Genomic DNA, 23,458 nt, shown 5'->3' with positions numbered 1-23,458 from the left:
GATGCCCTTGTTCCATGGCAGAGGCCAAAAAGGCACCTGTGGCTGCCCCCCGATGTCCTGCATCCCAGGTCAGGCTGAGGGGCTGCTTGGAGTAACCCAGTGAGGACAAACTGCCCTGGGTAGACTTACTGACTTAAAAGCATGCTCCATGGATTGAAGGCATTGGAGTTTTTGCCTGGTTTTGTTACCTAAATTCAAATTGTCCTGTATGCAAGACTGTGAAAACAGCTGTGTATATTCATGTGCTTGCTGCCTGTGAGGACATGGCGTTTCAGAAAGGTGCCTCAGTCTTTAACACAGAACAAAGCACTGATCTCTGAAGCAGTAAGCAGTGCTGTAGCCTGCACACATGCTTATTGCTTTGTAATTAAGGATGTCAGGAAGTCCTGGATCCTTTTTTTTCTTCAAAAAGTGATTGATTCTGCACAGTGTTATCCTGCATTTTAGCTTAATTTATGGTGCGTTAGTTGAGGCTGGAGGTGTGTGGAGGAAATTTCTTTTTTAATTCAGATAATCTGATTTTTTGCCTTGTCTAGTCTCTTTGGTATTCCATTCTTTCTTGATTTCTCTGCAAATCAATATCTTTCCAACTCTGCTTGCCAGATACTCTGGCTACAAAATGCTCACAGCATGCATACTGTCATAGTCTAACAGAAAAGTGCTTCCCAAATTCTGTATGTTAAAATGAAATGTGGTCATTTGATCCTGAAGGTGTTATTGGCAAATTATGTATTTTTAACCTTTACGTAATGTGAAGCATTTAAATTTCAGTAATTTTTTTAAAGTTCCATCTTGTTAAGGTTTTTTATTAGGAAAGAATCATTGCTTTTATTAAACAAAACAAATCTTCATAGTTGCAAAGAAGTAGGAAAATATGAATTAAGTGCATCTCAATGTCTCAAATGGGAGCATAAATACAAATCATTAAACATGATCGTTACTTCGGGAATAGCAAATTGTCCAGGAAGGTATTTGGGGAGAAATGTAACAATCTTTTATTTTTGAACAATAAATAAATTTATTACATTTGTCAAACTGACTAAAATAATGGTCTATGTTTTCTTTTCTATAGGAATCTTTTGTCTTTGAAAGCAACTGTCTCTTCCAAGTGGATGAATTCGGCTTTTTTCTGAGCTGGAAAAGTGAAGGAAAGGTATATTACAATTATGTCAGGAATGTATGTTAGATACTATTGCTCCTGCTTTATATTCTGGCTAGTTTTTTAAGATCTAAAATACTTTGTTAGTTTTAGTCTTATTCTTTTAGAATTGACAAAAGTGAAGTATTTAAGAGGGAATTAATTGATATAAAAGAGAAGTATACCATTTAGTGTTAATTAACAGTGTTTGCAAATAAGATTCATTGTTTATTTTTGCTGCAATTCCTAATGGAGCCATATGTCAACAGACCTTTGAACTTGTACCTTTTTTTGCCATTTCAGGAAGGACAGGTATTAGAATGCTCCCTGATCAACAGTGTTCGCTTTGGACCTGTACCAAAGGTACTCTATAGTTAGTTTATACTCCTCGTTTAAACAAAGAATATTTAAACTGAAGGTGAAATGTAGGATGAAGTTCACTTCTTTAAAAAAAAAAAAAACAACAGCAACATAGCTTTTATTTTGCAATCACAGTCTAAAATTCTAAGTTTTGAAGTCAAGTAATTTGGTGTGATTGCAGTGGGAAGGTTCTATCATCTGATCTTTCTGATGTAGTGCAGTGCTCAGATTTCAGGGTGCGGTGAAAGCTCAACATCGGACATTAAGAGTATATATCAGGAGTTTTTACTTATTTTATAACAGTGTATTGTGATACTTGTTTTAGAGATCTGGAAAAAAATGTTTCATATTCCAAATTTTGTTCTTATTTGTTTAAAATTTTTGGTATCTTCTTGCTATATTGACATAAAACATAGAAAGTTTTATTTGCATCCCTCTCTATAGCGTTAGATGGTCAGAGAGGGCAGTTGGTCACTGTCTGCCATTTTGAAGAATATCAATAGAAGTACTAGCTAAGAGTTCTGGAGAAACCCAAAACTTTGGAAATATTTTCAGTGGTATTATTCAGAAGGAATATGTAGAATTTTCTGAGGTGAATTGTGGGGTTGCCTCTTCCTGACCTTTAGATTAGAAGATCTGTTCTGAAGCAAGATATCTGTTAACACCTCTGCATTTCCACTTCCATATGTTAAAAGTGTTTCTGTGTTAACTGTAGATAACTCTCTCTTAGTAGTTCTCTTGGGAATCCATAGACTAAAATCTTTCCCCTGTAGAGAAGGGGCATGAGGAGTGGTGGTGCAGACAACTCCCTGCTGCATGTGCCGACAACCATACCAATATACTTCAGATTTCACCTCTGTCTTTACATAGGTGATTTACTCTTTATGCCCATTAAATCTATAGCCCTTGACCCTCAGCAGAGGTACCAGCTTGTATGACGTGTCATTAAGAAACATCCAAAAAGTCACAAAGATCATAACTCTCAGTAACTGTGGACTTAACTAGATTGAAATGATTTACTGAGAGATTGATACTGTTCCTCTATTTCCAGTCTTCGGAGTGATTATATATTTTTTCTTTTTTGTGATGAAAATATATGTAATTTCTAATTTAATTTTCTAAAATATATTTAAAGTACTTCATTTAGTTTTGAGGTCTCACAATTGTCTTCCTAATTGTTAGAATATATTGTTTTTCAGGTTTACACACAGTAATTCTAAGTGAAAGCACTCATTTAAGACGATTGGCAAAGGTTTAAAGGTGTTATGTATATGGAGATGAAAATGCATCTTTACCATAGTGTGTTGCATAACAAAAGTATTGCAAATGTAACAAGTTGTTTGTTCTGTTTAACAGGATCCCAAAATACTAACTGCACTTGAGGCTGTTGGAAAATCAGAAAATGAGTTGGAAGGACGGATAGTATGTGTTTGCAGTGGCACAGATCTGGTGAACATCAGCTTCACTTACATGGTAGCGGAAAACACAGAAATAGCCAAGGTATTTCACAATTAAACAGTGTGTGGGAGTTGAAAATAAAAAGGAGAGCTCCTCAGCCGTACTCAATCGTTTTTCCTGAGTAAGTCAGCCTGCTTGGCTGACTGAAATACTTGTTTTAATGCCTGCTGCCGCACTCTACAAAAGGACAGCAAACATCCATTTGGAGCGTTCCGTAACATGTCTGTGTGCTGTGGCGAAAGAAAATAGTGACTTTATCACCTTCTGCGTGCATGGTGATTTATCAAAAGTAGACACTGAGACCGTTAAATATAGGACACAGCATTCCCTCAGCTGTTTAGTATCTTTGTGTGGGGCTTGTGCAGCAGACTGTGACGATTATGCAGTGGGTCTGTAACACACAGGCAAGTGCAATTGCTTTCGTTTTCCTGGTGGATGGAGCTCAGCCCTCCAAAATCGTGTTCAGTGATAACCTAATTGTATTGTGTGGTTCGTATTATTTGAAAAGACAAAAGCAGGAAAGGAAATTCTCTATAGCCAAGGGGATTCCAGTGTACCCAGGTTCTTTTCTGTTTCCCGCTGACATGGAACAATCTTAAGAAAACAATGGTGCTTTTTTACACGTCATCTTTTCTGAGAGCTTGAGATTGCAGTTCACAATGCAAGTTCTGTGGCTCCACCAAGGCCTGGTACTCAATCTTTCTGCTGTAAAATGCTCTGAGAAACTTGATCCAGAGTACTGATAGTGTGCTACTAGCTTAGATCCAGAGATTCAAGGGATTTTAAGAATACACATTTTTTACTTTTCAAATTGTATGTGCTTACAGTGTATTATAATGTGGTTTGCCTATGAGATAAACATGGGTTAGTGATAAGTAACACAGACCTGCTAAGTATTTGTTTGCTGAATGCAGCATCACTTAACCCCTTGGCGGACCTCGTTGATTTTTCATTTCTTTGGATCCATATCTCTTTAAACACTGGCAGTACTGAGCAAACTCCATGATAAGAGAAATATTTGTCTAACTTACGTGAGTACACTAAATTGATTTTACTGTGTATATTTTCAGCAGGCTTTCAGGGAAATAACGTGCCACAGTTATGTTTTGAAAACATTTAAGAAGCAAAGAAAAGGAGATGCTAGCAGCATTCACTTTTATATTTAACGCAGCAGTGTCTCTGATTTATTCTGAAAACAGAAAATTGGAGTTAAGTTTCTTAGCCACCCTAGATCTCAATAAACTGTATTAGACTAATGGGTTTGTGAGGAGTGTGTTGGCCAGTTACATAGCCTGTTGCAACAGGTGAGCTAATTATATTGTCTAAAAGATCTACTGCTTCATTAACCACCAAGGTGCTTAGCAAAACTGGTGTGTCATGCTGTGGTCAGCTTGTGGGGAGACTCTGAGAGGCCCATAAGTGTAAGAGTCCTGCATTTGGGAGTCTTTCACCAAAATGTATATCCAGAACTTGTAACAATGGTGATCCACCTGATGTGATACGTTTGAAGCACCAGAGAGAGGGTAAATAGATCAAGCCAAAAACAATGTAGAGCTTTCTGAGTTGCCTTTGCTGAGGATATGAGAAGTAATTTGGCCTGTACTGTGTTGGCCTTTTGTACGTAGCAAGTTCATCAACTTGTTACTGTACTTCTGTGTGAAAAGAAATTTTTCATAGAATCATAGAATCGTTAGGGTTGGAAGGGACCAACCCTTTTCTAGGAGTTGTCTGCACATAGAGCTGTTCCTGCTTAATTCTTCCTGGTTTGTTCATGACAAGGCATCTTTCTTCTGGGACATAGTAAATCTCCTCTAGAAATGAGTCTTTGCATGCCATTAAGTAGCTATGCAGCTACTAACTGCAGTTTAAAATAGGCTTTGAATTAATCTACGTTCAAAAGTAAGCCCCCCATGTGAAATGACAGAGGCAAAAGTTTGGAGAAGGGACAAGGAGTGTATCTTAAGCAGCCCAGGTATGTGGAAGTGATGCATCTGTAGTGATTTCTGCTGTTTCCCTCCCTGTTGCTATGAGGAAGGGGAACATCACTTGCTGTAGATCTTTTGTTCCTCCCTCGGATAAACTGAGGTCAGCATTGGTTGGCACCTGATTGGGATACTTTAAAACAAGGGAATTTAGTGACAGATCCAAATAGAAAAACCCAGAACCTTTCTGCCCAGAAAGATGACAAAAAGTTTTTCTGCTTCCGTAGATAATAATTTAGAATTGGAAAAAAAAAAGTAATTGTTACTTGGTGAAGGCTGGGTTATACTGGCACTGAGTAACCATGACAAAGAGGAGAATTAATGCAAGTTCTTGGCTTCTCCAGGCTACCCATGTGAGGAGTGATATCCATGGGATGGAGATTCTGCCAGGTGCCATAGGACAGGGTGGCAGAGTGTGGGGCAGTCCCTTAGGGGTGCCCCGACGGTGGCAGGTGGACATGTGCAGAGCTGCTGCCTGCTGTGGACAGAGCTGAACCCTCCCCTCCAGTCAGGGCTCGTCACAGGCTGTCCGTCATGATCTGCCATCGTCTCTGCTCTGGGGCAGCCCCACATTCCTCTGCCTCTTGTGGCGATGTGCTCAGCAGGTCTGGCCAAGTCATCGCTGAGCTTCCAGTACAGCTATTCCAACAACAAGAGTGTGTTTATTATCTCTCCACTTGTCTCCAAGCTCCAACTCTGGTATTTACATTCTATCTACTTAAATTTTATTGGTGTTTTCAGCTGAGAAATTGGTTTTCCTTTCCACTCTTAAAACAAAACAACCACAAAACTGGGTGTACTCTGTCTCTGATTGCAAGCAGCTGTCATGGTCCACTTCTAAAGCAAGTCCACTGTGGTAGTCAAGAGTGACTGTAAAAGGTGGAATTTAAAACCTAATGTTTGGAATCCTGATAAAATCAGGTTATATAAATTGCTGTGAGCTAAAATTAAAACACACGCACATATTAGAGGTGTGAGCATATGTGTGTATTTTTCTTTTTTGCTTCCCAGATAAACTTTCTATGGCCTAGTAATCTGATAATCTGCTTTCCTCAATGTAGGACATTTGAAAAAGCCAGTGAGTGTTTGTGGGCAAATATCCTTGGGGCAGAAGCGATGTAGTGCTGGTGTGAGGCCTTAGCACATGGCAAGTGGGCTGCCTATCCAAAGTTGGCGTAAGTCCGATAGAGCTGTTGTAGTTCTGCAACCCAAAACACGGACTTCTTGTTGTCTTTGCTCATCTACTTTGGCAATTATTAAGGAGTTTAACCTTAAAGATTAACCTACGTGAAGTCAGCTTTTTTTACATTCTTCTGCATATCAGGCAGATGTGTCTTGGCAGTTGTTCTTTCCCAGAACCAGCTGTGTTGTTGGGAAGGACCATCTTTCCAGCTGATAGTTTCTGCCCTTCTGCCAGAAAGTACTGTTCCCACTGCCGTGCTGGCAGAGGACTTTATGTGAACACTCCTAATTCACTTCAGGGAAGAGCCATAGCATTAAGCTCATGGTGCCTATTTAGGGACAAAGCTCACACTGGTGTTTAAGATAACTTGGCTCTGAGAGGTACTGATGCATACCACTCCTCTGGTGGTAGGTAGGAATGGGAACTACCACAGGGGAGACAGAGCGGGAAAGAAAATGGAGTAACCTTTTACACTGGCATAGCTGGATTTGGCAGAAAATAGATATTTTCTACAAGTATGTTCCTGAGATAGTGAATCACACATTGATGGCGAACCTGTGAGGCACCAGAATGAACAGCACGTGCTGAAATGCTTTATAACTCATATGTTGACAAACAACATAAAGGTAAAATTCAAGCTTTATCATACAACTAATGTTATGGCATTGAAGATGACAGCAGTTGAAAGCATTTCGTTTTGACATTCTTAAACTTCTCAGCTTTTCGGTTGGAAGAGTATTTTTTCATTTTTAAATTTATTTGTTTGTTTAAAATGGTTAAATGGACCATTGTGGTTTTGGTAGGATGAAACACTTAAGGCCAATCGTTTCTGCCACTGTCTCTGCTATATGGCTCTTTTTGACTTACAAAAAAATTTGTTTCAGTTGACTCTGATTTTTCTTCCATGAAACAAGCTATTAAAAATTTGCTGAAATCATATTGCTAGGAGGGCAACTGGAAGGTAACAGAAGATTCCCACAGGAATATCCCACAGCCGCATAACAGAAAAGTTCTCTTTTCCCATAGCTTTGGTTTGTTTTTATGTTTCAAAGCAAAACTTACCAAGGAACCAGCAGAACATGCTTGAACAGAGCTCTAGAACTAGTCTACTAGCGTCCTCTGTGTCCCTTTATGTTAGTGTATGCCTTGTGTCTCAGCCTACGTGACAAACATTTCTTAACTATGACCGACTTAAATATATGACCACTACTATCACGTTCAGGTAGCCCTGTGTCAACTATGCCATAACATGTTCTCTAGAGAAATCTTTATATCCCAGCCAGCCCGCAGTTGAGCGTCTGTGATTTCGATGTGCTCGCTTTTCTGCTTTTCCATGCTCTTTCTTGGCTACACCACTGCAGAATTATCAGTAAATTGAAAAACTTCAGTCCTGGTTCTCCATAGTCAGGAGGTTGGTTTCACTGTGTAAAACTCCACTATGTTTGTCTAAGTTTGTGTACAAAAGAGCCAAAGTGAGTTTTCCAACTTCTTTCAGAGTAGACCCCACCAATGCTGAAAATCTCATTCCAGGGTGGAAGGCTTTGTTGAAGGGTGGTAGCAGTCTGGACACATCAGGCAGCTCCCAGTGCAGAACGTTTGTGTGAGCCTCAGTTTTCCTGATGAAATGGAAGTCGGAAGAGTCCCTTTTATCTTTGTAACAGAATTTTCACAGCACTGTCCTGCAAGTCTGAGCTGCAGTTGGTAGGGAAAGGGGATAGGTTTTCTGCTGTCAATAGTCTAGTCTCCTTGGTTTTGCTGTCTTACGTTAGAGGTAAGGTAATTTTCGTGGAACAGGAATTGTTTCTGACACATATGCATTGAGAGAAGAGGGACATCTACTGGTCACAGCGTCGCTGAGTGAGGGCAGAGTACCAGGAATCCTGCCAGGCCGTATCTGCCTTGGTAAGAATTGGGAAACGTGGTTCTGTTCTCTGTGGCTTTCCTGAACCTTCAAGCTACCAAGCCTTTGGCTCTGACAGCCAGTCACAGGCACTGAATACCAAAATCCGAGGGCAATGTCTCCTTGCATCCCCAGCTTTCTCGATGCGTGAATTAAGTAGAGTGCAACTGTGGAGAGACTGCACTGAAAAAGTGAAGGTAAAATCATCTGAAGAGGTCTGGATAATATTAACCTCATCTATAAACAAGCCATGGATGACCTTGTCTAGAATTTCATGAGCTGTAGGTTGCAGCAATTTTTAGCCTTTCATAATTTTTGCCCTTTTTAACCCTCCTGAATGAAAGGTTGATGGCTAAAAGAGAGCTGAGAGGTCAAATTTATCTGTGAGCCCTGCCACTGCTGCCTGTGTTTCATCAATGAACCCCAGCTAATGCAAGGTCACCAAGTGCCTCAGAAGCCAAGACTGAGAGTGCTTCTTCAATCAATTTTTCTTGCACCTTCCTCTTATAGAGATGTTCGACAGTGTTGGATCTTGTTAGAGAAAAACAACAGTCTGCTTATTCCAGCCTGCAATGAACTTAGATTTTTGGGGTTTTTTTGGCCTCTTGTGTCAGCCTAAGGGTCTATGTTTAAGGTGTACTTGTCTTTAGCTTTGTTTCATTTCATAGTTGTGTTTCTCTAGGGTTAGATAGCAGGGCCCAGATTCCTCTTTTATATAAATCTGGAATAATTCTTGTTATAGAGAGCCATTGAAGAGTTACATTGACAGATTAAAAGTACTGAGCCATATTTTGAAAATTGAAAAATATTTAGCACTTGCATCAGTAAGAATCAAACATATCCTGTATTTCTATCAAAACCATTTTGTAACCCTACTTTCTGTAAGACCCTAGTGGAGTGTTTCCTATCTACCTCATTTCAGAATTTCACCTTGTTATAGGATTTTCCTTCTTTGGAGAGGTAGTGATTTGGAAATGCTGAGCATGAAAGAAGAGAATTGAGGCTCTTTATCCCTGTTAACTTACATAGATTTACAAGTCTTTCAGCTTCATCTATAAAATAAATATGCCCTGTCATAGCATACAAGCAAGGCTGCTGCTGTATTCTTCATAGCATGTTAGCTGAGAAAAATCTGAACTCTTCTTTCATCCCTCGCACAAGGTCATCAGACAAGTGTACATTAAATCTGGGAACAGTTTGTTGTCAGGAAAGCAATATATTGCCAGCTTGACATTTGTCAGAGTATTCAGACTTTGGGTGTTTTGTGAATATCTGTGCGCCGGATCATGGTGCCTTAAAAGTGATTATGAAGATAGTTGTTATTTGGAGACTGTTCTGGCTCAGAAGGACATAGAGTTTGAATGTGTGTGCTGAGCCTGTATATTAATCTATGAATGAGGAAATTTTTCATTTCAAGCCATTTTGCTCCTATATAATACGATCAGAATCCAGAAGCTTTTTTTTTTTTTCTGAGCTCTCTTATTTCTAGTTAATTTGGGGCCAGCTGGTAATCATGGGGAATATCTGATGAAATGCTCCAGAAACTGCTTTAGCCCCAAACTGAAGTACAAGCAGGCAGATGCTACATTGTGGTGCAGCTGTGTGGTGTGGAACAGATAGGCAAACATGTCTCTTGAACTGCTGTGTCTTGCCCAGGGGACATCATGCCAATGTAAAGATGATTCGTAGATGAGCAGGGGCTCTTAGGTTACTCCCTTGCTTGATGCCAGTAGAGATGTGATGCTTTTGTGGCTTGTCAGTGTTTGACTGTGGTTCTGTGCTCTTTTGGTGTAAAAGAATGCAGTTCGTGATTTGGAATCTGTATCAGGAAAGGACATTATCATTGAAAAAAAGATTAGGAAGTCCTCTAAAGTGGGAATCATCAGAACAATTCCTGCAAAGAAACCACTTGGTAAGTGGTTAGTGTATTGATTTCTGTCTATACTTGTGTTTTTTTCCTAGCAGTGTTCGTTTTTGGCAGCTGTTCTTGATGTACAGAAGTAACTTCAGAGCAGAGTGCTGGGTAACCTTACTTTTAAATGTTAGATTTTGATATCTCAGATGTAGTTGCAATCCATTGCCTTCAAATCAGAATGGATCTCAGTGTGTTTATTTGCTATTGAAATGGTGATGTTGCCAGTACTGCACCGATGGTGCATTTTAGACAGAAAAAAAATGGGAGTTGTGAAAGACTGAAGCTTATTCACAACATACATTTTGCATAATTTAATTTTGCAAGGGTTTTTTGTTTGCAGTGCGTATGCTAATTTACTTTATGGGCCAATGTTGAAAGGTTGAGGAGGTTTTAAGGGACTGCAGACTAATGCAGGTCGTACGAGGATAAGTTTTTATATAGCTGTGACAGTTTCAATGCAGCGGTAATGTTAATTTTACTGTTTTAAAAAACCCAGCCAAACAACAACCAACCAAAAAACCCAAATGACAAAAACCCAAACGTAGATGATTGGTAATAGTTGAATTTGGACAGTTCTAGGAGATTGAAAGTAAGACTTGTTCAGGCATTTATCCTGAAAGTGTCACAAGCACTATTCCTATATCATCTTGGGTGATGGAACATTTGTAGGAAAAGATAAGTGTCCCCTAAGTCTGTCAGTGGCTTCCAGTTACATCAGTTCTAATAAATAATATTATCTCTCCCCGTGAACGTTGCTTTCTTTATATCCCTAGGCAGCACATCCGTACTATGACTACTAAGTCACCTTATTCATGCAGTTGGGAAAAGAGGAATGGGAAGGCAGACTGTTACTGGTGGGTTGTTTTCAAGCACAAAAACATACCTGAGAAAACCCTGAATGCTAGCTTTTCTCATAAGTCAGACTTCTGTTTTCGAATGATTCTCAGATACACCCTTGCTCTATTTGTATATGTATTTTATGCAGTACTTCTTAAAGATGATAATTCAAAAAGGACTATTAAATATTAATAAATGTCTTAATAAATGACTACTTTTCCTAAAGCAAAATAGATTTATAAGGTCCATTTTTAAGGGAGTCCGATTAATGATTTCTTGTTCAAAAGAAGTTTGTGACGTGCTTGTAGTGTGTCATGAGTACAAGGGTCTGTTAAAGTGTGTTTCTCTGCTGAATTGACACCTTAGACATTGTTTTAGCCCATAGGGATTTAATGCCTGTAGTTTACAATATGCCATTTACAAAAGACATTAGTATTCCTTCTATATAAATGATGATTTTTTTATCTGTTTTGCAGATGTACAGCACTCATTCATGAAAAAAAAAAAACAAAACAAACAAAACAACATATACTCATCTGCATCTATTTATAAGTGTCAAATTCTGGATCCTGCCCAAGTCAGTTCAAGCTGCATGCACAGAATTTGGCCGGAAGCAAGAAGCTTCTTTATTCATAAGGTTAATGTTAAGCAGTGGACCAAATCCCATCTCAGTTCCACCAGTGTAAATTATCTGTTGAGTAATCCTGGCATTACAATGGCATAATTGAGATTGAACTTGGCTCGCAGTTCTTCCTATAGCTTTATCCTGCCAGGATTCTTGCCGAAATCGATGAGTGTTCATGTTAGGGCCTAATCCTTAAGCTTCTTCTATACAGTACTGCAAAGTCTAGATACAAGCTATAGTAGAAAAATATATCCGTAAAAAGCAATTAGATAAGTGCATGCTGTAATGCTGCGGTTGGCTGGACTTCATCCCAATGATTACCGAAATGTTTTGCTTTTTAAGGATGAAAGCCAGAAAGCAAGCAGGACTTGAATATATAACAGTGTTAGATGAGGTCAGCATCACAGAACAATTGTGTTTCCCTGTCGTTTGCTCTAGCTTATTAATATTTTGTTTCATTCCTTTTCTAAAACTGGGCCAGCTAAATATGTCATCACATTTTGTATAATGTTGCTTAGTAATAGCAAATATTGCCAGTCGCAACTGAAAGGGAGGCATATGTTTATCCAGGCTATAAATAGAAGGCTTAACAAATCAATCAATGAACTGCTTGCCTTTGCTGGCAGTAAACTGTTTTAATAGCACCACTGATGCTACATGGAGTACTTGGAAGAAGAGAAAACACAATCACTTTGTTTAGTGAAGGATGAAATAGCAATGTGTAAAATGTGGCTGGACTTTTCCATGGTGTTACAGGCTGTGAAGTGGGCAGTTTTTCTCCTCAACTCCAGTTATTAACATTACCTATAGCTGCAAGGAAGAAGAGCCTTCCCCCACAACAAACTTTGCTACTTTTTCCCTCTTCAGTTTTCCTGATTTGGTGTTTCTATATTTTTGTGTTTTTCAGCAATGGGTAGAAGGGCTTGGATCCATCATACATAACTTTAGAGCTAATAATGTCAGTCCGATGACATGTCTCAAGAAACAGTAAGTTACTTACTTTCCTTCACTTTCTCCTTTATTTTTCTGTTCTTGTGTTTTATTTCTTGGAATTTTAAAAAACCTAATATTTTGTTTTTCATAGTTCAATATTTGCAATCACAAAACAATGTAATAAAGAAAATAGTGTTAAATGAGTTTAGGATTTATCTTTCACTGTAACCAGAAGAGGTCTCAAATCTATATGGGCACCTGCCCAGGAGAATTTATAAGACCATTTATAACTGTTCATTTGATTTATTGATATTGTATGTTTTAATTATTGTCTGGTTTGTTCTTTCATTGATGCATATGCAAACAAAGCTCCATGGGTTGGTCTTGTCTTCACACTTGTGTTAATAGATGGACCAATTCTTTCAGGCTGCTTTTTGCCTTTACAGTTACAGAACTGCTCTGCCACAAACACTAAAAGGTTACAGAAATGTGTTTTTATTACAAAACAATTACTCGTTTGTACTCATTTCACAGACATGGCAATAATCTTAATTAAGTACCTAGATCGCAATTTTAAAATAGTATTTTTGAAACATTTCATTCTTAATTTCAGCTGGATGAAGCTGGCCTTTCTAACAAACACAAATGGGAAAATTCCAGTTCGGAGGTAAGCACAATTGGGAGTTCAAGTTTTTATCAGATACTGGTTGTATGATGTTAATAAAATTCTGTGGCTTAACAATTAAATATAATATCATTTTTATCATTAATACTTAGGTAAAAATTAGTACAGAACTAGACATACTTAGCTGAATTCCATGCCTCTTTGGTAAACTAGGCAGGACTTCTTTTTTCTTAGTGCATTCTAATGAAGAAATAAGTGATTGTTATTGTTTTCAAAGTCACGTAGAGATAAGAGCATCAGTTTTCTCAGCTTAAAACTCCTTAAACTCTGGGATGGGTTTTTCAGTTGTAAAACTTCATAAAATACTTATAAAAAAAAAAACATTAAAACTTGCAGGCCAGTTAAGTAGAGGACAAAAAGGTACATTTTAAAATGTAGTTCCTTGTAAAAGAGACAAATATAGCTCTGCCAGAAATGCTTCTGCTTTTATAGGAACCCCCAGGATAATATTTGGTTTTCTCCATATGGTAAATGAATTGTTGGGTTCGTTGTTGTCAGTAACAGGAAAACTAGAACAGTGCATGTTTTTCTATATAGCTATTGACTATTACAAGTTACTGATTGTCAGTCCTCTCTGGCTGGGCAGTAATTCTCCTCCTTCCTGCTCTAGAAATGAATTCTTTCCTCTTCATGCAGTATGTGAAAACCACACTTTTGGGGCATGCTGTTTTTTCATAAATAGAAACTCACAGAAGGGAGCAAGAAGGAGAACTTTGTAAGATAAGCCTCACAGAACACTTTTTCAAGGGAGAAGGAGAGGATTTTACATCTCTAGAATCTGCAAAAAGACAAAGGGCCTGCCGTGCTGCCTCCCAGGCTTCTTCAGCTTCATGACTCACATGACACTGACAGTGTTCAAGGCTGCTTCAGTGTATTAATCTTTCAGCTTTCACATGCCAAGCCCCTACTTACTTCTCATACTTGAACTAAACTGCCGTGAGGCACCTTCTGTACAAAAGTCCCACGAAGAATATCAGCTGAAAGGTAAAGATGAGGGAAAAATACTACAGGGGCAAATTCATTTTTAAGACTTTAGAGCTTTATGCCTGAGTTTGAACATAAACCTTTATTCCTCGGTATGAATTTCTAGTGCATTGTCTTGTCTGAAACTGTTTCTGCCTTGAAATACTTTTGCCTTGCATTTAGCAAGGCATAAATTCTCTCCATTGTGCTACAGCACACTGATTTGTGGATGCGGACAAACTCACATATTGCTAAAGAGAGTCCAGTCTGCTGGTTCCAGTGTATTAAATCTTCCTGCCAGATCTGCAGCTTCGATTTTAAAGGACTTAAATAGTCTCTTGAAGTCGAGTAATTTTTCTTAAAAATGTTTCCAGTTCCAGTTTTTTCAAATTTGCACTATTTCCAGGTTGATGTAAAGTGATCTCTAGCAGCTTAATTTATCGCAAAAGTAGTTTGCAATATAAATTTGTAAAGGATCTACTGTTCCATACTGTGCAGAGGAACCTGGTTTACATCTGGATGCCCCAAGGAATGTGCTGTCTTGTGGGTGAAACGTGGCAACTTTTGGGGGCTCATCCAGGAGGCACTGTTTAACCTGCTGAAAAGGACTAGGAGAGATGTCAGCGAGAGGCTGGAGGAAAGATGTAGAGGAATGTGAGTGAAGGGGAAAAAAATCAGTCTATTCCATAGACCTACATTGGAAAGAGGGTGAATCAGAGCCATGATGGAGGATGGCAAGATCGTGAGAGTTGCCTGATCCAGCAATAACTACTTATTGTGAAGTGAGACACAGGCACCCAGGTGTCTCGCAGCACTGGGTGGCCTGGGATGTGGGGGGACTTCACTGCATCCCTCCTCCTCCCACAAACACTGCAGAGAAGGAGCATGGAGAGATAAAAGAGGGAACAGAAAGAGGTAGATGCATAAGGAGAAGGTCATGTGGGTGAGGAAGGCAAGCCAGGAAGCACTGGGAGGTGTGGGCAGAATGGCTCTGCTGTGCAAAATGCACTGAGTTTCATGTTGTTTACCCAAGCCTCCCCTCAGCAACTCTTTCCACTGGTTTTAACCACTGATGCTTCCTCTTCAGCTGAACTGCAGATTGCTATGGTCTTTTTAAATACAATGTAGTCTAGTCCAGCCCTGCTTCATCAAAACTCCACCTCCTCCTGCTGCTCAGGAACCCCTGTAGCAGTTGCTGTAGCTCTGAGGATACAGGTAGGAAGATTATTGTCTCAGAAAAAGAATACCTGGCACATCTATTAAGCTGTAGGAATGCGTATCACAAGATCGCCTTTAGTTCATTTTTACGCAGAAGTGCAGTAAAACACTGAGGAAAAAAAGATTGTCACCTGGGAAATCAGAGCTCCTTGCATTTCTTTGCAGGTTTAAGACAGATTTTTACAGCTAGCACATGGCCATAGGAATGATGAGCCTTGAGAAGGTGAAACTCCTGAGGCTGTCAGTGGTAAAGAGCGTAAATATTCGTGACTTCTCATTAGTACAGTTGGGGTTGCAGATTCTTCTCAACTACTTCTGGATTTTAATATACTCTGGGGCATATATCTATTACTATCAACCTCTACTGCCAGAAATTCTGGCAGTTAGTAGTGTGAAAACCTTAGGAGAGCACCAGCTTTGTCTTTTGGGCTTTAACAAATTTTAGCAGTCTTAGTCTAGAACTACATCTACAGATCTTACAAGGACAGGGCATTTGGTAAGATGTTTTTTATTTTCAGATTTTAATGCTATTGTAAATGGTGGCTGAAAAGGTCAGCATTTGCTGAAGCAAAATCCTGCTTGGTTTCTGCAGCTTTCTGTTGGCAGAAGATGGATTTTCTACATGTGCCAGTTGCACCTGTTCAACGAGAGCCTGATTAGACATTAGCTTTTGCTCAATCTATGCTTATCCTTTGGATAACTACATTTGAAAGGATTTAACCTATTTTAGCTTCTAACTATGAAAACATATTAAAAAAAAAGAAAAAGCTAAAGTACGATAAATGAGGATTAAATCTGTTTTACAGTAGTTTAATTAAGTTAATCTGAAATTACACTTTTTTAGTAAATATATTTTGTATCGATTACTCCACAGTGCTTGGAAGAAATCTGTTTCAATACTTAGATGATGGTTGGAAATCATAGTTTTAGATAATTTCTTGTACAGTGTAGGCAGTGGTACCTCCAATTCTAGCCAAACTGATAAATTCAGTGGAGCCATGAGAAAAGATTGATGTGAACAGTTTATATGTTGGCTTGAGTTTTGAAGTAATGGTTGGAAAGTGGTGAAGGTCTGAAGTAACCAAGTCATTTAGTGCATCAAGAAGCATGATAGATTCATGCCCCTCAGTCCCAGATTTGGAAAGTGTTTTAAATATTGATGAGGAAGTACATTGATGTGTTACCATAAAAAGCCCCAAACCACTGTAGAACACGAGGAGTAAACACCTGTAGGTGTCTGTTGACCAGTAACTTGCCTGCATCTGAAGTACCCCAGTTTTCTTCCAAGGGGTACAACACAGGGAATGTAAATCTGCTGGGATGAAGTCTCTTCTGGTAGAGAGAAAAGTAGTTTTATTTACAATATCCTTAGCAAAGTGAAAGCGTCGTGTTGTTTTTTTACAGTCTCTTTTGATTCATGCAATCTTATCTACACTACTGCTCTCATTACAAGTTACTGCTATGTTTGATGTCATCTTTGGTGAAATAAAAAATAGTTTGGCATCAAAAATATGTTCCCTGCAGCCATGGAATCTTGGCTCACAGTTTCTGATTAATTACTTACGCCAATGTTGCGCATTTGACATGACATTTATTATTGGGGCCCAATTCATTAGACCAGACAGAATTTTTTACAGGACTGGAGATAGGTGGTAAATTGTAGAGCTAATGTTTCTCTGTTTTAGACTTAGTAGAAAAATAGACACCTGAGATTTTTATTTTTTTCTTTAAGAAACAAGTCCTTAAACTTAAACTCAGTCTGTATTTTAATAAAAATATCTTGGTATTTATCAGCTTTGGAAAATCAAATAACTTATTTAGGTGCCTAATTAGGGACATAGAAATCTAAGTGTTGTCAAAACTCAGGAAAAAACAAAATTGGCCAAGATTTGTTAAAATATTATTTTATCATCTAGATCTTTGACTTCCTGATCTTAATTTTATTAGTATGGAAATATTTGCATAGGCAGTTTAGAGTGTTTTGGAGAGTAAAGCAACTGTGAGTTGCTATGGCAACAAGTAACAGCAACAGTTTGTTTCACATCTTTCACCATGTGAAATTGGTTAGTACGCATGAGACTAACAAAAAGTCTCAGCAAATGTTTGTCTTGATAAAAAGCAACATATTCTTATCAGGCAGCTATAGAGTATTTCCCAACGTACAGCTTTTGTTAGCATTAGAAGTAGATATTGGATACAGACTCCAGTTTTTCTCTCCAGATTGAGACACCAAAATCAAGGCGTTGTGGGACACATCATTTTAGCTTAGACCCTAAAAAGAACTAAGGAGACCTGTCAAGTTTGGATCAACTTTTCCAGAGTTAGAGATTATTCAGACTCATCTCAAGTGGAAGCAGAAATAGACTAAACGCTTTCACATTAATCATACCAAATAGCTAAGCTTTAATTGAATTTGTTTAATTTCAAGTGAAACCATCTCGTCAGTCTCATGCATGGTGAAATCACTCCTGTTTTGTGAAATGAAGTGGATGTTAATCAGTTTGGTGGAAATATCTGAGTGTCAGCTGAGACCTACTGAAATGAGTTGTGCATAGTATGTCTAGAAGAGGGATATTCATAAGGTGAGGGAGCATTCGAAGGGAGGAGTGAGCACTGCAGCGGGTGAGGGAGCAGGGAATGAGATTCCACATGCACATGGGAGTCTCTTGCTAACAGTGACTGCTTGAAAAGTAAGGAGGAAGGAAGCTGTCGTTGGGAATGGTTCATACCTACCTTATGGGTGACTTGGGAGGTTAATGCTTGGAAAGGAAGGGAAGTCACCACAACCAGGAATAGCTGAAAACATGAGTCTTCTCACTTGTAGAATCTGTTAGTTTTTAAACACTCTTTTATCTATGCATAGATTTTAAAAGCCAACAGAATAATGCTTTGCATGGCTCTGTATCCCAGTGTGTTGGAAGAAAACCTCTCTTTTGTTGTTTTTGCATTCATTATTTTGATATATTTTCTAAGGGATCGCTTGCAGGCAGAGCAGTGCTGCTCTGTGAAGCTTAGAGCACTTTTTCAACGGCACTATTACTTGGAAGATGCTTACATTCATCGGTTGAAGCCAGAGGAAAATGTTGGCAGTAAAAGCAAGAGAAAGAGAACTGATTGTTTAAAAAGTGACTAACATTTCTCCTTTTTTTTTTTTCCCCCACCCCACTGTTTTTCATTTTAGCATTACCAGAACCTTTGCATCAGGTAAAACAGAAAAAGTGATCTTTCAGGCGCTTAAGGAATTAGGTCTTCCCAGTGGAAAGGTATTTAGTGATTTTGAATAACTTTTTTGTACGCTAATAAATTGATGAATCATTCACGTGTGTAGCTGTGATTTAAGTCATTTGCATCACATAGAAACATGCTTATTGTTCATGAGTAACTTCATCTACAACAATCACTGTAGGTTGTTTACTAAAACCAAAACGTAATTAAATCTGTATGAAATAGTGGTCCTTAAACCTCTTGGATGAGACTTCCCTTCTTTTCTGTAACAATCTACCTTTCATGCATTTATACAAAGTACAGGAGCACAGAATATGCACATAATACTTTTTTTGTTCCGTACTATCCTCTCAGTTGCATTTCTTGAACTCCTCCTGCTCTTTGCTCCCTTCTGTTGGAGAACTGCTGTCCTGCTCTGTCCCACTCGCAGCAGGAGGCCCTGCCAACAGCCCCAGAGAGGTGATGGCTGGTTACAATTGCACCTAATTTTTTCAGCTTTACTCGCTGCCCAATCTCCCTTCTTTTATTTTGGATCCTCCAGCCCTTGCTTCTTGGCCTGAGTGCAGCAAGTGCCTGGTGAGGGGCAGACCTGCGGGCTCAGAAGTTTGCTGTCTCCAGCAGGGGAGAGGGGGTGTAAGAAAGACATGAATCCGCAGCTGTAGCAGTGCCTGGCACCCGAGGTGAAATTTTTCCTTGCTGCTGTGGTGCTTAACTTGTTCAGAGGAGGACACGATGCTCAATGTGTTAGCTCATGGAAATTTTACATGCCCCTGAATGAGAGCTGCTTTACTTTTTAAGACCATTGCGCCAAACCTGGGACTTTTTCCTCAATGTTCTTTGGCTTCAGTGTAAGTATCCTGAAGTTTTTACACTATTTTGGAATTTTTGGGGTTTCTTAAGCTTCGGAACAAAAAAAAACCATCACTGTTTTCCAGTTCTGTGTTTATGTAGAATTGATATTACTGTGAGGTCAGAATATAAGCACACCAAACAGATCTATGATAAAGATGAATTAAGAAGTGTTTTCAGAAAACACAAAAGAAACTAGGTAAGCATATACTAGGAAAAGAGCTAAACCAGTTTGCAGTTGCTTTTTCTGATATAAGATATGCTTTTGAGAAAAGAGCATATAAGCTCTCTTTTGCTGGATAAATGTACCTTTGTATTTCATTGCAGAATGATGAAATCGAGCCTGCAGCATTTACTTACGAGAAATTTTATGAGCTCACCCAAAAGATATGTCCCCGGACTGACATAGAGGACCTCTTTAAAAAGATGTAAGTTCAAATTTAATATAATCTTGCTCTAAACTCATTTTCCTGTATTTTTAGTCCATATCTAATAGTGACAGAACACTGTAAAGATTATCTAACCTTGAATCCTAGTAGCATCAGCAGTATTTTAAGACAAACTCAAGTCTATGTTTTTTTTTCCCTTCCTTACCTCTCAGATTGTTAATGTAAAAGTTCACTCTGTATTTTGGAGAAACTTTTACATGAGTAGTGGAAGCACCTGGAACTTTTTTTTTTTGCATTGGCTTTACTAACTACTGTAATTTTAACTTGCTCCTTTAGGTGATTAACACAGTATGTGAACTAACTAAATTAAATAAGAAATTTGAAATTTTAAAAGTTTCCTCAATTTATTCTCAGCTGGAGGACTTACATGTTGTTTTATGAAGTGATGTTTAAGTTATAGGAGGTATGGGAGATATACTGTGCTGAGCATAGACAGTTAGTATGTTTTCTGTGACTATTCATGTTGAGATTGTAGAACTACTTCAGGTAGAAAAGTAGGTGGTTTTAAAAGTATCAACAATGTCAACATGTAAATCATACCTACTGTAGCATCATATATGAAAACTTACATTCTCTAATAAATTTCTTTTCAGCAATGGAGACAAAACTGATTATTTAACGGTAGACCAATTAGTGAGCTTTCTAAATGAAGTAAGCTTTTTCATACATTAACTACCATACAAGTCTGTCTGCAGTGGCTTGCTTCTTCCAATCTTTCCATTGCATGAATCATGCCATTATTTGCTATGCTTTTGATCCGCTGATCTTTCCATTATGGTAACATCCAGGTGCAAAAATCAGCTCCAACCTTGTATGTTGTTGTGCTTTCTACATGTTGGCTTTGCAGATTGCATCTGTTGATTACTTGCTGTTGTGTTATGTTGTGTGTTATGTATGTTTTATACATTTTATACTGTTACATTCAATGCAGTTTCAACTAAAATACACCCTGTATTTTATTATAAGTAATTACTTCACCTGTAGGCAACAGCTAAATATATCTGCTGATCCTTCTGAATAGAAAAAAATGAAGTAGGCTTTTCTAAACAGTGGTTGGATTCTTCTCGACAGTATTATCTCAATCTATTACAAATCTAAGAGCTAAGAGGATATTTTAAGAGTTTGTATATGATTTTTAAAATATTATGTGTCCATAATAAGAGGAAATATTTTTATTGCTATATTTCCAGAATACAGTTTTTGGCAAGAGTATGTAATATTTCTTAAAAACATCATGAGTGTGTGAAGTAGTGTAGTTCAATAAATAGTGTGGAGTTGGCTCTTTTTCTGTTCCTAAAGTGCAGTAAGTTATAGAAGACTCACTCATTCGGAGTTGCAACAATAAATGCACTGTGTAGATTTGACAAGAACATAGACATGGAAAATAGTCACATTCTACTTGGTTTTGTACCAGTAGATTCTTGTCATCTGGAACATGCATAGCTGCTTTACCTCTCTGCATGATCTTTTAGGGACTGAATGCATTACCAAAAATCTCTCCATCTTAAGTTATTTAACTAGTTATAAAACTATATTTTATATAGATTTTTTAATATACATTTATTTTTATATCTTATACTGCTATATGAAGATTCAAGCAGTAACTTCCCTATATGTCAAACTTGGAATATAATTTTCTTTTTCAGTAGGGAATGGATGCCTTACTCTTCACTAAACCTGAATTACACGTAGAAAGAGTATTCAAAAAGAAAAGATAGCTTCAGGATTAATGGTTACATACTCGGGGCCTTAGTTCGTATCCCCACGGTGTTCTCTGGTAGGAAATTGGAGCACATGCTTAATCTTGCTATTGTGACATGTTCTTTTGTCACAGCTATTAACAAAGTTCAGTGTCTAAATGTTTGCAGGACTGGGCTCATAGCTAAGGCATGTCATTTTTGCTTCTGCATTAAAGAGAGAAAGGATAATGTTGTGATTTAAATTATAAATTATCCTCTTAAAGTACCTCAGCCCCCTAATTCTCTTGTAATAGTAAATACGCTTCACAGAGCCCTGTCCCTATCTTGAACCATATTAGCTTCTGATTTTTAGTGTTAATCCTCATTTTTCAGTAAATTACTACTTTATCATTATTTTAAAATTGATCTCTAATTGTTTTAGTTTAAAGTGTGCTTCCTTGAATCCCGAGCTTCTGAAGAAGAGCTGCCAGCAATTACAAGAACTTCTGAGTATCTCCAGTAACTGATAAAAAAATAAAAGTTAAATTATTGTGCTCTCAGTTTTGTATTGTTTTAGCCATTCTTTTTACAGAATGAGGAGCCTTATTTTATGGGCAGTATTGGAAAAAAAATGCATCTTGTTGACTACATTTGTATTGACACAACATGTTTTACAATTGGAAATCTTGTAGTTGGCCCTTTAGTTGGTGACCAGAGCTGGAAAAAATTAGTCAAGTACTTTTACAGAGTAGGACATTCGTTCTGATGACTGAAACTAATGCCTTTGGCTCTGTGGTGGAGGTCTTTTGGTCTCCAAATAGAGTTTAAAGTTTTGATCATGATTTGAAGGCACTACATGACCCAGAATCTCCCTCCTGAAGTGATCATTTCTGTCTCCTTGACAGCTGGCCAACACTGCAATTAGCAGTGGTGTTTAATGCTGGAAAATATAAAAAGATTATTATCGTTATGAAGGAGAGGGGAGTTACTTGGCAGAGCAATTCTTCATGAGAGTCTTTAACCTAAATTATTTTGAATTCGGTAACCTCCAAGGCATGCTGCAGAAGCTCTAAGCGTTATGGGTTTTTAAGGGAGCACGAGGATACGTTACTGGGTATGAGTGGAGAATGAGCTGCTTTCCTGGAGTTTTTCCAAACTGCTGTCTCTATTTGACTTTTAAGTGCTGCTGGCTGACAGCTGGTTTAATTGTGTATCAGTATTAAAGCTTCTGGGAAGTTTTTAGAAATTTAATTATTGTCAGGCACAGAGTATTTTGTCTAGGTCTTCCTTTTTTAAAGTCAAATTTTGAAAAAAACAAAATGTAGTAGAAAAAGAACTGAAAGCACTGCTATTGAGATTTGCTCCTGCCATTCATTTGCATCACTAAATTAATAAACCAAGTAACTGTCAAAATGGAAATTTAGTAATCTGACCAGGATTCATTCTTTCTTCTGGGAAGGAGGTATGAGGAGATTCTTTTCTGGCCTCTTCTTTCTCACTGCCCTCCCTCTTTCCCTCTTCCTTGTTCTTCTAACTTGTTCTTCTTCCTTTCCTCCCTTCCACTCACTTGCTCTTCTTCCCTCCTTCCGATTTGCTCGCTTGCTCTTCCTGTCTCCCTGTGTTTTTCATCTCCACAAAAGGATACCCTTCTTACTGCCGTACAGGACAAATTCAAGAGGCAAAATTGGTTCTGGCACATTATTAACTGCTGTGCATCTCAGTTTGTATCCATTCAGAGGAGACTGGAGGCCAGGTTGGGGAGCTTAAATGATCTTTCTCTCTTTGCAGAACCACGCAGGCTCTGGATTTCTCCCCATGCTTTAGATGGTTCCCTGTTATATGGTTAAGAAAGTCTAGTGTAAGGGTGTCCTGTCTTATATGGTAACTAGAACAATCAAATGCAACTTTGTCAGACATTCACAATTAGTCCTGGGGCATGTTGTCTTTCTGGATGAAACTTCATGCTTTTAGTTTTGGTTAGCTTTTATTGCAGCTTTCCTGCGCCAACAAGCTTAGTAGTGCAGAACGTTTCCCCAGGAGACACTAGTAAGCATTCCTT

General features: G+C 38.3%; 1 protein-coding gene across 4 annotated transcripts in view; it reads left to right on the top strand.

The window, feature by feature from the left end:
* PLCB4 (phospholipase C beta 4) overlaps positions 1-23,458 on the top strand; it is a 90,421-nt gene that overhangs the window by 2,912 nt on the left and 64,051 nt on the right. For all 4 annotated transcript variants that reach the window (XM_009985044.2, XM_009985047.2, XM_009985045.2 and 1 more), the window contains exons 2-9: positions 1,073-1,153; positions 1,442-1,501; positions 2,855-2,998; positions 12,306-12,385; positions 12,945-12,998; positions 18,379-18,460; positions 19,599-19,699; positions 20,314-20,371. In XM_009985044.2, the coding sequence (XP_009983346.2) occupies positions 1,073-1,153; positions 1,442-1,501; positions 2,855-2,998; positions 12,306-12,385; positions 12,945-12,998; positions 18,379-18,460; positions 19,599-19,699; positions 20,314-20,371 (660 nt within the window). The remainder of the gene's footprint in view (positions 1-1,072; positions 1,154-1,441; positions 1,502-2,854; positions 2,999-12,305; positions 12,386-12,944; positions 12,999-18,378; positions 18,461-19,598; positions 19,700-20,313; positions 20,372-23,458) is intronic.

Source organism: Tauraco erythrolophus, chromosome 2 (assembly GCF_009769465.1).
Source record: "Tauraco erythrolophus isolate bTauEry1 chromosome 2, bTauEry1.pri, whole genome shotgun sequence".
In the NCBI taxonomy this organism is placed as follows: Eukaryota; Metazoa; Chordata; class Aves; order Musophagiformes; family Musophagidae; genus Tauraco; species Tauraco erythrolophus.
The sequence above is the reverse complement of the archived record's forward strand: the minus strand, read 5'-3'. Positions and strand labels throughout refer to the sequence as shown.